At 36.5% G+C, this 14988-nt stretch overlaps 3 protein-coding genes across 6 annotated transcripts; 2 read left to right on the top strand and 1 right to left on the bottom strand.

The window, feature by feature from the left end:
* The first annotated feature begins 112 nt into the window (after positions 1-112).
* LOC136341631 (KAT8 regulatory NSL complex subunit 2-like) lies at positions 113-4077 on the top strand. 3 transcript variants are annotated; one of them, XM_066286813.1, is made up of 11 exons: positions 113-245; positions 794-1062; positions 1130-1350; positions 1692-1863; positions 1927-2090; positions 2141-2277; positions 2326-2445; positions 2501-2644; positions 2754-2780; positions 3059-3235; positions 3324-4077. In XM_066286813.1, exons 2-11 carry the CDS (start codon positions 824-826, stop codon positions 3807-3809), a joined length of 1887 nt encoding a protein of 628 aa, XP_066142910.1. In that variant the 5' UTR covers positions 113-245; positions 794-823; the 3' UTR covers positions 3810-4077. The 3 variants fall into 3 exon arrangements, with proteins under 3 accessions (XP_066142910.1, XP_066142912.1, XP_066142911.1); XM_066286814.1 differs by lacking the exon at positions 113-245 and adding an exon at positions 263-390; XM_066286815.1 differs by lacking the exon at positions 2754-2780.
* LOC136341632 (spliceosome-associated protein CWC27 homolog) lies at positions 4014-6800 on the bottom strand. The gene is made up of 9 exons (XM_066286817.1): positions 6192-6800; positions 5973-6123; positions 5684-5893; positions 5445-5625; positions 5276-5385; positions 4948-5203; positions 4708-4886; positions 4265-4424; positions 4014-4215 (listed from the first exon to the last, which is right to left on the bottom strand). The coding sequence occupies exons 1-9, from the start codon at positions 6231-6233 to the stop codon at positions 4068-4070; spliced, it is 1437 nt and encodes a 478-aa protein (XP_066142914.1). The 5' UTR covers positions 6234-6800; the 3' UTR covers positions 4014-4067.
* Positions 6801-7317: 517 nt separating this feature from the next.
* On the top strand, positions 7318-14502 carry LOC136341693 (uncharacterized). Of its 2 annotated transcripts, none has more exons than XM_066286931.1 (8): positions 7318-7760; positions 8867-9090; positions 12295-12476; positions 12533-12757; positions 12811-13016; positions 13066-13409; positions 13544-13779; positions 14154-14502. In XM_066286931.1, the coding sequence occupies exons 1-8, from the start codon at positions 7586-7588 to the stop codon at positions 14479-14481; spliced, it is 1920 nt and encodes a 639-aa protein (XP_066143028.1). In that variant the 5' UTR covers positions 7318-7585; the 3' UTR covers positions 14482-14502. The 2 variants fall into 2 exon arrangements, with proteins under 2 accessions (XP_066143028.1, XP_066143029.1); XM_066286932.1 differs by having other exon boundaries at positions 13831-14296.
* The last annotated feature ends 486 nt before the right edge of the window (positions 14503-14988 follow it).

Raw genomic sequence — 14988 nt, forward strand, 5'->3', positions numbered from 1 at the left:
AAAAAACCTGACGCATTGAAAAACGAAGCAATTTGGAAAAGAACTATTTCTTTGAAAAGCGAACTAGCAAAATCACGCGTAACATTACTATAAAGCCCCTTTATCACTAGCACTACGTTTCAGACAAAAAAGTAATGTCTAGTTACGTGTATGCGTCACTCCTTTACTGGAATTTCGACGAAGTTCGGCACGGGTCACAAAGACGGCGAGTTTTGGGAGTTTCTTAAGAGTTTAATTGGAAAATCGTACGTATACTTAATCAGTACAATTGGTTATATATTTCTTAGCTATTAGTTTATGCGAAGAAGGCTGAATGTTAGTAAATTTGCAAATACATACACAGCAGTCGTGGAATGATGTTATTCACTGCTCGATGGCCGACCAACCACGGTAATCAAACGCACGTATTATACCATTCTACTTTCATTGTAAATTATCACTACAACGCACCAAAAATTTAAACACAGTTTAAGTATTCACTACCCAATATTATTCCCAAAATCACCCGCTCGAACAGTCTCATGGCCCCAAAACTACAGGTAAAATAGGGGCACAACTTGGCTACCTCTATCCCTGTAGTTGACATGACATTGACGCAGAACGGAAATGAGCCTTTCACCCTATTGGCTAAATGAGATGTTTCAAAGGCGGGCAGTTTAAATTTTGCGTGCTGATTGGTCCAATCTTAATCCTGCGTACTAGAATTTGAAATCTAACCTTGTTTCTAGGCACTTAAGATTGTTTGTTTAGGTCGTTTAGATGCCCACAGTTTTATTGGGGGTCTTTGTTCCAGTAAATTGATTCGATAAAATTCGCTACGGATATGGAGAAGAATGCTAAGGGTCTTTTACGAGCTCAAATAGAAGCCGAAGTCTGCAATAAACGGAATTGTGCCTACGAATCTTATGAGTGTTCCCTGCTGTCTTTAGACAATTCCAAATATTGTATTAAGCACGTTTTAAAAGATAAAAATGCCCCTTACAAACAATGCAACTTTACTTATCAATACAATGGAAAGAGATGTAATTTGCCAGCTCCCAAAGGAGACAAGAAGGACTATGGGTATGAATTATATCAACACAATTAAAAATTAATTGTTTATGAAAGAAATGTATGTATTTTTTCCTAGGTTTTGCAATGAACATTCACTAAAAACCACTCTTTCAAGGAATAAACTGAATGCCAAAAATCCTCCTCCATTAACAGCAGAATCACTTTTGACAAATTTATCACATTATATAAGAAAACCTCGAAATCGCAGTTTAGCTGGCACAAGTCATACTTTAGATGAAGAGAGTAGCCATGCAGAAGATGGTGAATCTAGGGCAACACGAGTTATTGATCCTTTTGGTAGGTTAAGAAATAATAAAGGCTGATTATTAAAATAAACTACGAGTAAGCTTTAAAATTGAGATTATTTTTAAATGATGACTTGTTCTAATGGCCGGTATTATCATCATTAGATAAAATCATAGACCTTAGATATATTGAGATTATAAACTACATATTACATATTAAATGATTTATGGAGGTTCTCAGTTATTCATTAACTAGGAACCCTTCAAATGCCATAAAATAAATAGAGATTATATCATTTGCCAAAAACATATGATTATTTAAATTTGGATGGTGATTTTCAGTATCCTTAACTTGTCTCCTTATATGAAATTATAACATATTCTTTAATTTAGTTGACATTGACGCTGCTGCAGTTTATAATGATCATTGCAATGAAGTTTTGGATATGTGTAGTGAATCAGAGAGTGATGTGGAAGCCTCCACTTATGCCACTGTGTGGCATGATGCCAATGCTGATAGCTCAGATAATGAGAGCTTTGATTCTGAAGATGAGGATCCTCTTAAGTATGAAACAGTTTTGAAGGACAGCAGAAATCCTTACAAGAAAGAATAATATCCTTCTTTTAGGCATGCCAATGTGTACACACCTGATGAAATTATTCTGCTGACCAGAGACAAATTGGTGAGATTACAGTCTCTGTATATTGAAGAGTACAAACATTTGAGATACCTGCTGAGAGAGAGACGAAGAAAGTATCTTCACTCCCTTAAAAGAGAAAAGGAAACATGCTGTAAGTATGTAAAAAACAGGAAGTTGTGTTTTACTTTTTGTTTTTAAAAGGTAATATTTACAACCAAGTAAGAGATAATCCCCAGGAGCAAAGATTATACAGAAAACTGAAGCAATATAACAAGTATCACAAGTCATTTGGTGAAGAAGCAATCATGGAGAAGAGATTACATGACTTAAGGGCAAAAGTAAGTGTTTTTGTGTTTAATTATTTCCAATTTACGGCAGTTTTTCAGTTATCTGATGTTGGGTCATCAAGATCTAGTTCATCAAAATGTCAGTTTACTGAAGGAGGAGTAAAATGCCCAGAGCGTTCTTTACCTACAGCCAAACATTGTCGAAAACATATTTTAGAAGTAAACTAATTCATGATTATAAGACGATTTTTTTGTACATTTTGGTAATTTTTAGGATCCTCATCAAGTGCTGTTTAAGGCGTGTGGTAAAACTAAGGGAGATATTGAATGCTGTACTCCAGTAGAAGCAATTTTTGATGACAGTACTTGTAAACTGCACATGGATATACCTCTGATACGTTCTTATATTCAACCAAGGGTAAGTTTTAATGTTAATATTGTTAAATTTCTTTTAATTCTGGTAATTGAGGGTGTTCAAAATGTTTTTAAAAGCCAATAGTGAGATTGTGCTTTGTTTCATATTAAAGACTTCTCAAGGAAGTAAATGCAAAGGGGTGAGTAACTTTTCTCTTTATTAAGTATTTAATCTTGTACTGTACTAGTTGCTTCAGATAGTTGTAGATACGAATGTTTTGATATTTGTATGTGTGTGTTATTTGTTCCGGTTGTAGATATGAATGAAAAGGATATGTATATCGATTTCCTTTTATAATTTATTTTATTATTGAATATTTACGCTTTTCTGACTGTACTTGGAGAAAGTAAATTATCCACAATTTTAGCAAATGGTAATTTGACTTTTCAACCTTCAGTCTTTTGTTTGTTTTCACAGAAAGAGTCTGAAACTGACCCTGAAGATTCATTGGATTTACCTCCTTACGCATTACCATCAAGTGATAGCGTCAAGAGAGAATTGATGAATTATTCTTTACCCGCAATACCAAAGATGGAGATGCTCCCATCTATACTTTTTGAAGACAGTGCCGAAAGTCTTTCATCTACATTACAGGTAATAAAACTATTATATAGTGGGTCCAAACTTAACTTGTTCAAAATAATGTTGTTTGACACATCTAACTTTTATTTGTAAATTTTAGTATTCCACCTCAGAATTCACCGAAAGCTTTGTCGAACCAAATTCAGTGGACGTCACAGAAACCAACTCATCTCAAGATGTTGAAGTAAACGTAACCACGAACGCGGAATCCGCAAATAATTCATTACATAATGCCGATATATCATCTGCACCCATATATGATTCGCCACTCCTGGGAGTTCAATGTGAAAAAACTGTCATGAGTGAAACTAATCTTATAAATATTGGCGATGCTCCAGCAACAAAACTTGCAGTTGAGGAAAATGTTACCATAAGCAGTGAAAGAAATATAGATATTTCTGGTGAAAAAGCCCATGATAAGCAAAATATCGTTCAGGGGCATAAGAATATTGTTGACGAAAAGGTGGAAATGAATATTAGTTCCATGGAGGTCTCTGAAGAAGTTATTTCTGGCAGAGATACCTCTGTAGAAGATATCCAAAATGTGGCTCCGATTGAGCACGTAGAAAAAATGAATATTGATTGATACAGTTGGTCATATTGATCTTATTTTGTTTTGCATTGTGTATTTTCTGATCAGATTGAATATTAATAATTATTTTGCGTCTAAATTGTTTTTTCTTCCAAAATTTCAACCAGATTTAAGCATGTTTCTGTAGTTTTGTTTTTAGTTAGAGCCGACTTTTATAATAAATGAATATGGTTAGTTATCAATTGGAAATTATAAAACTTCAAATTAATATAGTATAATGTCTGTACTTCGTTATAAAAAGAAATACACAAATTATGTTGTGCCTTTTTTGGTAACTTCTCCTCTTCTCCTTTTATTCAGACTGTTCCTCGGATCATAGATCTCGAACCAATCGTCATCCTTTGTGTTCGCATCTTTGGCTAGCACGAGACTATCCGTGAATTCTAGTTTATGATTTAACCTGAAACTGCTGTTGTAGTTAGTTTCAATACGTAAATAAATTTTCTTACCAGGTTTCATCTTTATCCAAATCAGTATCTTTATTGCTAGGCTCCTCTTTAGTCAGTTCGCTTGGTTCTTCTACTAGTTCTTCCTCCTTTTCCTTCGCTGAATGTAGCCTTTTTTTAAAGTCCTCCAAGAGCTTTAAAGTAAATTCTTCCCTTCCTGCCCCTGCAAACATCACAAATTTTATGAATACCCTGAAATTCTCATTTGGATGTGAAATAGGCAGAGACGTTCAATAGTCGATTATGAGAATTCGTGAAAAGACATTAACTACAAGACCTTGAAATAGAACAGTTTCAAAAACTCTATGTTCAAATAGACTAAGAACTTTTATATTAAAGGTTTATGGCCTCAATAACTTCAACTATTACATAGCATTAGTAAAATAAAGATTATAACCTAATTGGATATGGAATAATAGCATAGAGGAGACACAATACTCCTATACCTTTCTTTGGAAGAAATTTGTTTCTGTTCTTGTACATATCAACTTCCTCCTGATATTCTTTGAAAGTTTTGTCTTTCTCTTTATGTTCCTTTGATTGTCCCTTTTTTTCTTTCTCAGCCTGTAACTTGTTTTTGTGATATTCTTTTTTCACATCCAGAATCTCTTTTTTCAGCTCCTCCCTTAAATCGGATGAGAAGAATTACTCAATTTAAAGTAACAAAACAGTATACAATAACTCACATCTTCTGTTTCTTTTCCAAATCTCTATCTTTACCTAAATAATATTCTTCAAATGCAGCATCATCTTCATCACCTAATTGCAGATTGGATGTCTGTGTTGTTGGCTTTGACTCTAGAAGTTTTGATTTTTTATGGCTGGTTTTGAGTTTCTTTCTAATACTTTCCAATTGTTTCTCAGTGTCTTCTTCTTCAAGGTCTTCATTGAGTCTCTCCTCATTTACTCTTTCTTGTGTTTCTGAACTTAATTTAGGGTCATCTAATTAAAAATTTATTTAATAATAATAAATACCAATTTATACATGAAGTGAATAACAGAAATACTGCTTACTAAGAGCATCATGTGATGATTTTCCTTTAGAGCTTAGCTTCTCACTTTCCCTTGTAGAAATCTCTTCATCTTCCTCAGCCTCTTCTCCAAAGGACAAAAGTTTAAAATTTCTGCAAATACATAATTCAACACAACTAACAAAAGCTTAATATTAACATGAATAACTAACTTAACTCCAGGCTTCCTCTCTTTCTTCTTTTTCTCCCTCACTTCTACCCTTTTCACTCGTGGCTCAATGTCTGGAAAAGGGTTACTTAACACCTCAGTTTTAAGTATCTTATGAGGATAAGTGGGTCTTTCATCTTCAATTAAACCCTCTGCCAGTTTAAGCATATTAAATATTGTATCCCCTGTAATGGTGGAGACAACAAATAAATGCTGTTTTATTTTGATTTTGGGAAATAATACCAGCAATTTTTCCAAATATAGTGTGTTTATCCTGCAATTCTGGTGTTGCCGCTAGGGTGAAGAAAAACTGTGAACCATTATCATCTTTTCCTGCATTGGCCATGGCAAGGAGACCCCTGCGAGTGAAGCGTAGCCTCTGATGGAACTCATCTTTAAATGGTTCCTCATAAATAGATTCACCTCCTGTGCCATCTCCATTTGGGTCACCCCCTAAAAAATGAATAGGTAGTACAGTCTTCCAATGCGATCTGCGCTCTATTGAGCCTTTTTGAACTCTTGCTGCTCCTACCTTGCACTATAAAGTTCTTCACAACTCGGTGAAATATTGTGTTGTTGTAATATCCTTCAAGGCATAGCTGAATAAAATTTCGGCAGGCTTTTGGAGTTTCCTTAGCCCACAGTTCAACGTCGATATCCCCAGCTGAAGTTTTTAGAAGAACCTAAGGAATAATGTTAGATTTGCCATATGAAATCCAGAAACAAAGATTATCTATGGTACTAAACGTACTTTCCCAGATGTGGGAGGCTCAAGAATGTATATGTTGCTCATTTTGTTTAATTATTTAATAAAACTGATGTTTAATTATATAAAAGATGCAATTCGCTAATAAAATTTATTACATTAGAACGTTGTGTTTTATTGAAAAAAAAAATAACAAAACAGCTAAATCTGGCAGCGACGTACAGGAATTTAACATGTGCTTCGAGATTTGACATGATAATGGAAAACGGTATGAAGCCATGCGTCATTAAGAATGCTCTACATATTTTACTTTCGACGTATAATCATAAAAAATTTACTAATATTGATTAGACAAATTTTTCCTTTTACACAGCGCATCTTCTATATATTCAAAATTTCACCATATACTCGAACTTTTTTTGATACAGCAAAATTAAGTAAAAACCATGTAAAACACATATGAGGTAATAATATTTCAAGGAGTTTGGAAACCACACAACCCATGAGAGACTGCTAATTTTCAAAATTGTCCCTATAAAATACACTTCTACGGTCTATGCTGTTATTTTTCTCATAGAAATGATTTAAAATAATTATCTATTACTGTCGAGAAGACCGGACAAAACGGAGACGTTCGTAAGCACACAGACCTAAAGAAAGTGATAAATAAACCAAACAAATAATAATTTATGTTCGCGACGTATAAGTGTGCGCATCGCTCATTTCATTCTAGAACAAATCTCATTATTTATCAAAGGAATTAGGTGTACTCTGGTATATCAGGCGCAGTTCTATGCAAAGAGCAATCTAAACAAAGTTATAAACTTTAAAACATTATAAATTAATATATGAACAATAAAATAGCGGGATGGCCAGAAAAGCTTAGTCTGATGGCACTCAGCCCGCACTGTCTGTATTTTATTGTATTTGCATCTAATAAAAAAATAAACTGAACAGATATCTGGCTTTTGAGTTTGCATCAACTGAATTTTGAATGATCTCTGATAATAATTACGTACGCAAATAAAGCACTATGCTTTATCATCGCCAAATAAATTCTATTTGCTATCAATTAGTAGTAAACATTATCATTGTCAATTCGGGACTGACACCATTATTCATATTATGATTCCATTTTCATCTGGACTCTCAGAGATCAAGACGATCAGTTTGGTGCAAGCTTTCTGTAGTGATCGATAGAAAAAACATAGCTCGCAAAAAATTATCTGGGGTCAGGAATATCTTCATTATTCGCTTTTCCTAAAGATTTCACATGTTTTCAAAAATTTCCTCAAAAGGCAGTTCTCGCTCGCAACCAAGACAAAACTCCTCTTCCTCCTGGTGACTGAACGACATTTAAAGAAATACCTACTTAAATAAACGTTACGATATCGCTTCCTAAACAAAAATAAAGCAGATAATACTACATAGAACCCTGCATGATAGATAAGAATCCTCATTTTCCAAAGATATACGGTTCGTCTACTTGCGGAGACCTCAGTCTCTCGATCTTTTCAAACACGGTAAACGTATTTACAAGTTTCGTGGATGTATCCTTGTTGAGACCAAATCAGCCACTGGATATTATGAGTGATAGGAAACTTCGAGTTGAAGGTTGGTACTAGTTTGGGAAGGATTTTATTCAAGCTCTTATTAGAGTAGGTGTGCTCCAACAGAGAAACAAACCAATTCCAGACTATCACAAACAGCTAGAAATGCACCTGAATATATCAGTCTGGTAAAGATTTCTTGGAATTGGATGGTCCTTGACTGGAATAAAGTCTCTCAATTTTCTCCTTTATGTATCACATGACTTGTAAGCAGGATCTTGGTCGGTCTTAGCAAGTCTGACGCCCTGAGTAAAATCTTTAATCACTGCTTCCCTAACTCCAGGAAAACCTATTGAGCAAGAAAATTCGCCACTCTTCCTAGCTGCTTCTCTGGGCTGTCGCCCAATCTCTATAGAGCTGCTATTACTTGGAGACGATGATGCCGTAGGAATCTAGATATGTAGGTTATCAATTGCGCCTTAAAGGGCACTGCCCAATTGCGGAATAGTTAGAAATCTTTAATAAAATTCTTATTGAGTGGCATCGGCAGTACTACCATATCTCTCACGAACATTCATCTTCAGTTTAGTTCCTGCTTTGCATTACAGAACCGATTACTGTTATTAATTGACTAGGAAAGAGCTGTTTGATAGAAAATAAAACAGGGCAAATGATTCAGGAGATATTGACAAATTTTGGGAAGTTTGAGCTTGTGATTTCCATTCGGAAGGACAGTTGTTCTTGCTACTTCATATAAACTGATTGGTAAAAAGGGCCTAATCTTTAAAAATTTCGTCGTGTAGATTTTTACGATGCAGTATCGATTTTAGGGGCGGGCGAGGTTCGGTGACGACCCACGGCGGCGGACTTTCCGGTTCGGCGGCTTGTCTTGGGAGCAGGGGGCGGCAGTAAAAAATTTTGCTCAGGACGCTAAACTTGCTAAGGCCGGCTCTGTAATTTCCACGAGGGTACCCACAATAGTGTTCCAAATTTGGCAGATAATGAGAAAACCCTATAGAACCCCAATTACGTTTTAATCCATATCAATTATATTACAGTTATCATGAGAATTAAAAAAAAACGGTACCCATCGGCACTGATTGCAGCAATCTATAGCATTGCATGAACCAATTAAATCAATAAATTTTGCATATAAAATATTATTTTCAGAAGTACCACTACAATCTTTCGGTCCATACGAAAGAAGAACATCGCGGAGCCTTAAGGGACCCTTGAGGGTGGTGCAATTATGTTTTCTAGGAGTGATCGTACCCACCCTCGTCCTGGGGGTTCCTTTATATCTCAGATACAATGTTTATGGAACACAGCTGTATCCTTTGGCGATGTCCGATATGAGAATGATAGATAACAGGGTGTCTACCACATGGTGTCAGGTGAGAATAAGCGTGATTTTTAGCCGCAGTTTTAACTCCAATATTTTGATGTTTTATAATCATGCAAGCAGGGGCGGCTTTTTTTATCACTACTCCTAAGAAAAATCGTCAACTAGGAAACTCCGTCAGCCAATCCCGCTCCCCATAAGGCCGGTACTACATGCAAGCATTAATCTTGCAACGATCAAATTAAGCTTTGCTTTCAAAAGTTTTCATTTTCTCAGGAATTGAAACCTAAACAATGTCTTTCCCACACAGATATCACAATTGATTGTGAGTTGGAATGGTGGAGATTATCGTTATTTGAGTAACAAACAAATTTACGTAGTTGTAATATTCTTATTATGCCTTAAAAAATTCTAAACTGGTATTTTCTGCTTTAATTCATTTTATTATTGTTGAGTCAACTGAAACGCGCTAGACTGAACAATATCTAAAATTGATGATTTGTGCCTGCGCAGGAAAATATTGCAGGTATTGAAAACCACGTTGTTGTTTCTAGGAAAAATCGTATTTTTTCACTCCACATAGAAATGTCTGGATAGAAACATACGCATATGTAATATTTTGGGGCGTGGCTTGATAGGAACATGTGGCTGTCATGCATAAGTTCCCGCAGACAGCCGCATATTCCTGTTCAGCTACATTCCGAAATATTTAACCCTGTCGCCCGTTTTAATGTCCCGTTTTTCCATGTGGATACTGATTCTGCGCCGGTCCAGCAGTACTACCAGCTGGGTTCTGAATACATAATCATGCCTGGTGACCCACTTTCCTCAGCCTAGTCAGAGTTTAAAACTACTATTGTTTATAAGTCGTGACAACAAGTTTTTTTTGTTGAATATGAATCGCCAGTATCAATAAACTCATTAAGCTCAAGGTTGTTCTCAATCCAAAAGCAATACCAGCCTTATCAGGGAGCGACGGCCCAGAGCGGCAGACCAGGAAGGGCGACGGACTTCCCTGGTCGGCGGTTTTTTTTAGGGTACCGTGATTAAAAGCTTCGTCCAGGATGACAGACTTGTTTAGGGAGCTGTCCAAAGGCAGTGTAGACTTTTACTCTACCGTTCCTGCTCTGCCATGCGACGAGACGCCCATCAGAGCTCTCATATTCGGCTTAAACTTTTGGGAAACGAAACGCGAGTATTATATCTCTTGATGTTCCAAGTTCGGTAATGCTTTAGGAAAGCGGGAATTAGAGTAATTTTCATTGAGATTGGGCAGCAAGAACTTTTTAGAAATCGTTAAGTTATCAGAGAACGTCAATGAATAAAGCGATTAAATAAAGAAAAATATTCGAGATTAGAATGCGATAGATTTTCCAGACCTCCAACGTACAGCAATAAATCAGTTGATTTTGGATATTATCTAGATTTGGTATTGTGAATCTGAATTGTGCATCCCAATGACACCAACAATAAATTTAATGTGTCAAACGACTTAAAGCAAATAAAAATTTTAATATCTAAAATTTTACAAGCTTTTCTCTAAATTTCCGTATACCGCTAATCAGTTCATAGGCATAAGCAGGCCCTTAGCAAGTCTGGCATCCTGTAGAAAAGCCGTCGACCAGGAAATTCCACCGCCCTTCCTGGTCAGCTGCCCTGGGGCTGAAGTCCAACTTTCTCCCATAATGTTGGTATTGGGCATAATCCAACACATTTGAGTATTTACATATTCGCTATATAATGTTGTAATGTTTATGCGGAATTAATAGCAGAATTGTGTGATAACGATAATGGCAGTAAGGGATGATTAGAGTCAAATTTGATATTTTGTTTTCGTTTCGTTATCAGTTGTATGTTATACACAATAACATTTAAAGGCCTTTCGGGGATGAGGTCGATAGTTCTTCATCATGTGATCCAATTAAATCGAACACACGATGAGAAAATTAATGTTTACTGCAGATAAGTAATCGACAATACACTTCACAATTTGATTTGATTGTTGATTGGAATACGAAATCTATTAAAGACAAACCTCTTGAATCTGGGCAATTCAAGAAATTGAATCACCTGGAATGCGTTGAATGACGTGAAATTAAGTATGTTTGGTGATATTTTTGGAAAATGTGATTCGCATTAAAAGCCATTTGAAAAGAATTTTTAATGCAATTGCTTTTCAGGTTCTCAATAGAGCTCAGCTATATATTTCAAAGGCGGTTAAAAATGTGTAGTTCCCGCCCTTTTGGAAATTTTTCGTAAAATGTACATATTTTTGAGGCGTAGGTATTGGTGTAATGAAGTAATGTGGTTCCTACATTGATGCCGGTTGAGGTCCTGGATTCTTGGACACCTTCGGCCGGGATTACCTCTTCTTGATCCTTCTAGTTGCTGTCAGCTCTGCCTGACTGTTCATGAGAAGTAACTGCTTTCCATTTTTTGGAAATTTTCTGGAAAATGCAGAATTTTTTAGATGCAATTTTTCGGTTGATCGAAAATGAGCGGGCACTCAGAGGAGCAAAACAGCCCGCCCCCGCACTAAAGTGAAATAATTCTTATCGGCGCTTCTTAACATATATGCGCAATTTATAGAATTAAAGAAGTTTTCTTCTCACAAAAACATGGACTTTAGCTTCCAATATTGACAAAACCCCAACATTTGCTTTCGACTTTAAGTGACGTCTTTCTCATTGTTAAATTCGATAATAATTGTAGCTGGCGCGATAAAAGTAAAGCTTGTTATTTGATTGCTTTCTCCTATTTATTACGATTACGAAATATCTGAATTTTTCCATATCGAACTGCTGCTTTAATAACGAGAGCATTTTTGCATTTCACTACCAGAAAAATATTTACAGACCGAATTTTCGCAGTATTGACTGAACTCATTATTAACTTTCTGTGAGGACAAATATCCAAAGAGACAGGTCGAATTTCATGATGTGTTAATATGACGAATATCAAGCATACTGCGCGTTTCGCATTAAATTTCTAAAAGTCATTATTATTTTCTCACAAATCTGGGATTAAACAGACCTGTGAGAATCGTTTCAACACCACAAATTACTTTTTTTTGAGCGATAATATTACGTAAGCCTCGATTAATAAAATGAGCCAATAGCGGTCTCGACGTGTGTGTGGGAATATTTCCTTAGCACTTAATACAGTCTGCACAAAATTACACGAACAACATGCAAATTGAATGTACCCCCAGAAGGTGATTATTAGCAAAGCACTAAAAATCTGTTAATTCTTCCAGAAGCAAAGAATAAAAACAAACACCACCTTCAATGCCTTTTTGCTTACGCAGCCCCCCCAACTCTCTACAAATGTCCATAGCCTCTCCATGGTGAGACACTTGATATTAGAAGATGATATTAAAGAATACTGGGGATTTTACCTGTTGAAGGGCTCTTCGGTCACTGTAAAAACTTGCGTCAGGTATCAATTAAGCCCTCTCAATCCCAAACTCAATTTAACACACGAAAAAATTTAAGATGGCCAGGCGCGTCGCTAATCATTATCAGGGGGCATAGACATCTGCACCAGTGTGCCTATATCGGCGACGATTCTTCTGAAGAACTCGATGAGTTGATGGAGGCAATCAAAGAGGGGAAATACGTCCCTAATGATCAGCAAATGCAAGTGCCCAGTTCGAATGAATCAGTTGCCAACGACCCTGAGCTGATGAAGAGGCATCGCTCAGATGTGGAATTCCATAGGTGGGTTCTTTTAAACTGATGATAAATGGTGTTTGATCACTTGGTTCTTTCAGTCCCAATCACGTTAAGAAGGACAACCACACTTTAAAGGACAACGTTGACACTACTGATCTGAACGACCCCAAGATGCTGAAAACCATTCTAGAAGCGTTAAAAATGAAAAAGAATAAAAAAAAGGAAAATAAAGACCATCCTCACTTCAAGAGGAACTCCACTATTGCCCAAAATGAGGCAAACAATTTCCATATTTATTCTCCAGGTAAGAGCTTCTAGAGCCTTTTCAAAATATAACAGTCAGTAAAACATAGGTGAAGAAGTACCTCAATCTTCTCAAGAAGTACTCTCCCAGCTTTACAACAAACTCCAAAGCTTAGGTGAGAAAGCTCCTCAATACCTTGCAGAACTTACTAGAAAGTTCTCGAATTCTTCTCCGATTGACGATGCACGGATGAGCACTGGGGAGGAGGCTGACAGTACTATTCAGAAAAGGCACGATCATCAGCATTTCGAAACTCAGGGGCGCCAGTACAAAAAGCCGGCTGTGCATTTTCATAGGGATATTGACAATCGCAGGAGGAAGAGGGAGGTGGATATGAAAGCGTATTTGGATTTTAATAAGGACGATGAGGACAACGATCATGCTCAGGAAGAGGTGAGTGTTATATTTTTTTGTCAATTTGACAGATAGTGGCTTATGAGTATGAAATATCATGGTGAAATTAGTTGTTCTACTTAATGGTGTCTCTGTAAGCTTTGAGATCTTTCAGCCTGGAATTTCTCTTTCAGGGATTTGTCCAGAAACCCGACGGTATCGCTGACCACAGAGCCCAAATAAATGAAACAACTAACCACGACATGAGTAACAGTGAATTCTGGTCCTCATTCTCCAGCTCTGAAGAGGCCCTTCTGAACTGCGAAGGTTTGATATTGAACCTACCCCTGACACCTCATCATAACTGCAAAAAAGACTTGACCGAGCAGGAAGCTGAGGAGGCATATTTGGCTAATTCTATTACCTATAGGTAATTTTATAGTGAAAACGGGCAAGTACTGAGTAAAAGAAGGTGTTCAAGGTGTCACGCGATGTCACAGTTCAAACGAAATTTAGAACAATTGACGCTTGAGTATCAGCATCCCGGCATTTTCCTCAAATTCCAAAATTGCAAGATAAATCCGAATTATTATTCAAAAAAATGTGTTGAAGTGTAAGTGAACATGACGTAAGGAAGAAGGGGCCATGATGTCTTATAATATGCATCCATTGGGCCAGTGCACCTCTGAAGCCAAAATGATGATGCGGGATACTAATAATATCCAGTTTTTCCAGATCGTTGGTTTAGACTTATTCTTAGTGGATATATCTGCCTAAATTAAAGCTTCTCATTTTTTTTTTCAGAGTACCCGTGAATGGATACTACTTCTTCGTTTTCAATAGCGAGAACGAGGTCCAACCGAACTACATAAGAGTTCAGTTTCATTTGAACAAGGCTGTGTATGATCTGTCGAATCCCGTGGCAGTCTGTGTGAATAAAACAGATGTGTGTGAGGTAGATTTGAAATTCTTTTCTTCGGAAAAATTAGTATTAGAGTTGCCTGTAAGGGGCAACGACACCTTATGGAACGAGGAGTTCATAGTGGAATCTGAGTGTGAACCGCGGACTGCGTTGTATGCAGTGTGTGTGATAGCTGTTCCTATTATTATTATTTTATTCGCATTTTCTTGAATAAAGTCTGTATTAAGCTGATTTCGTTGTGGCTCAAATAAAACTTCCCGAGTTTATCATCTTCGTGGGAACAGGAGACAGTCATAAAGTTAATCCCGATTCTAATTTGCCGTGGCACGCGTTTTTAATACCCTCATCCAAATTAATTAGGGCTCAAGGACCAAAAAAGATCGGAATCGCCGATTAAAAAATCACCGAGGGTCGAGGTGACGCTTTCGACCCCCAGTGCGACACCCCTTGGCGTTAGGGTTATGGGGCATTTTATTTCTTATTAAGGGAACACAATGGCCTTATAAAAAAGGTTGGTAATCAGTATTAATAAAAATGTATTAAATTCCACATTTTTGGTATATTGAACAGCTTTTGGTCATTTAAAAGATTATGCCTTAGCTCATTTAGATAGTGTTAAAACGGCTGCATGTGGTACGGCTCATTTGGTAACAAAAAATAGAATAATATACAGTGCGTCCTATATGAAAAAATTGAATTTTAGTATATTGGTTCATG

Source organism: Euwallacea fornicatus, chromosome 10 (genome assembly GCF_040115645.1).
Source record: "Euwallacea fornicatus isolate EFF26 chromosome 10, ASM4011564v1, whole genome shotgun sequence".
NCBI classification, from domain to species: Eukaryota; Metazoa; Arthropoda; class Insecta; order Coleoptera; family Curculionidae; genus Euwallacea; species Euwallacea fornicatus.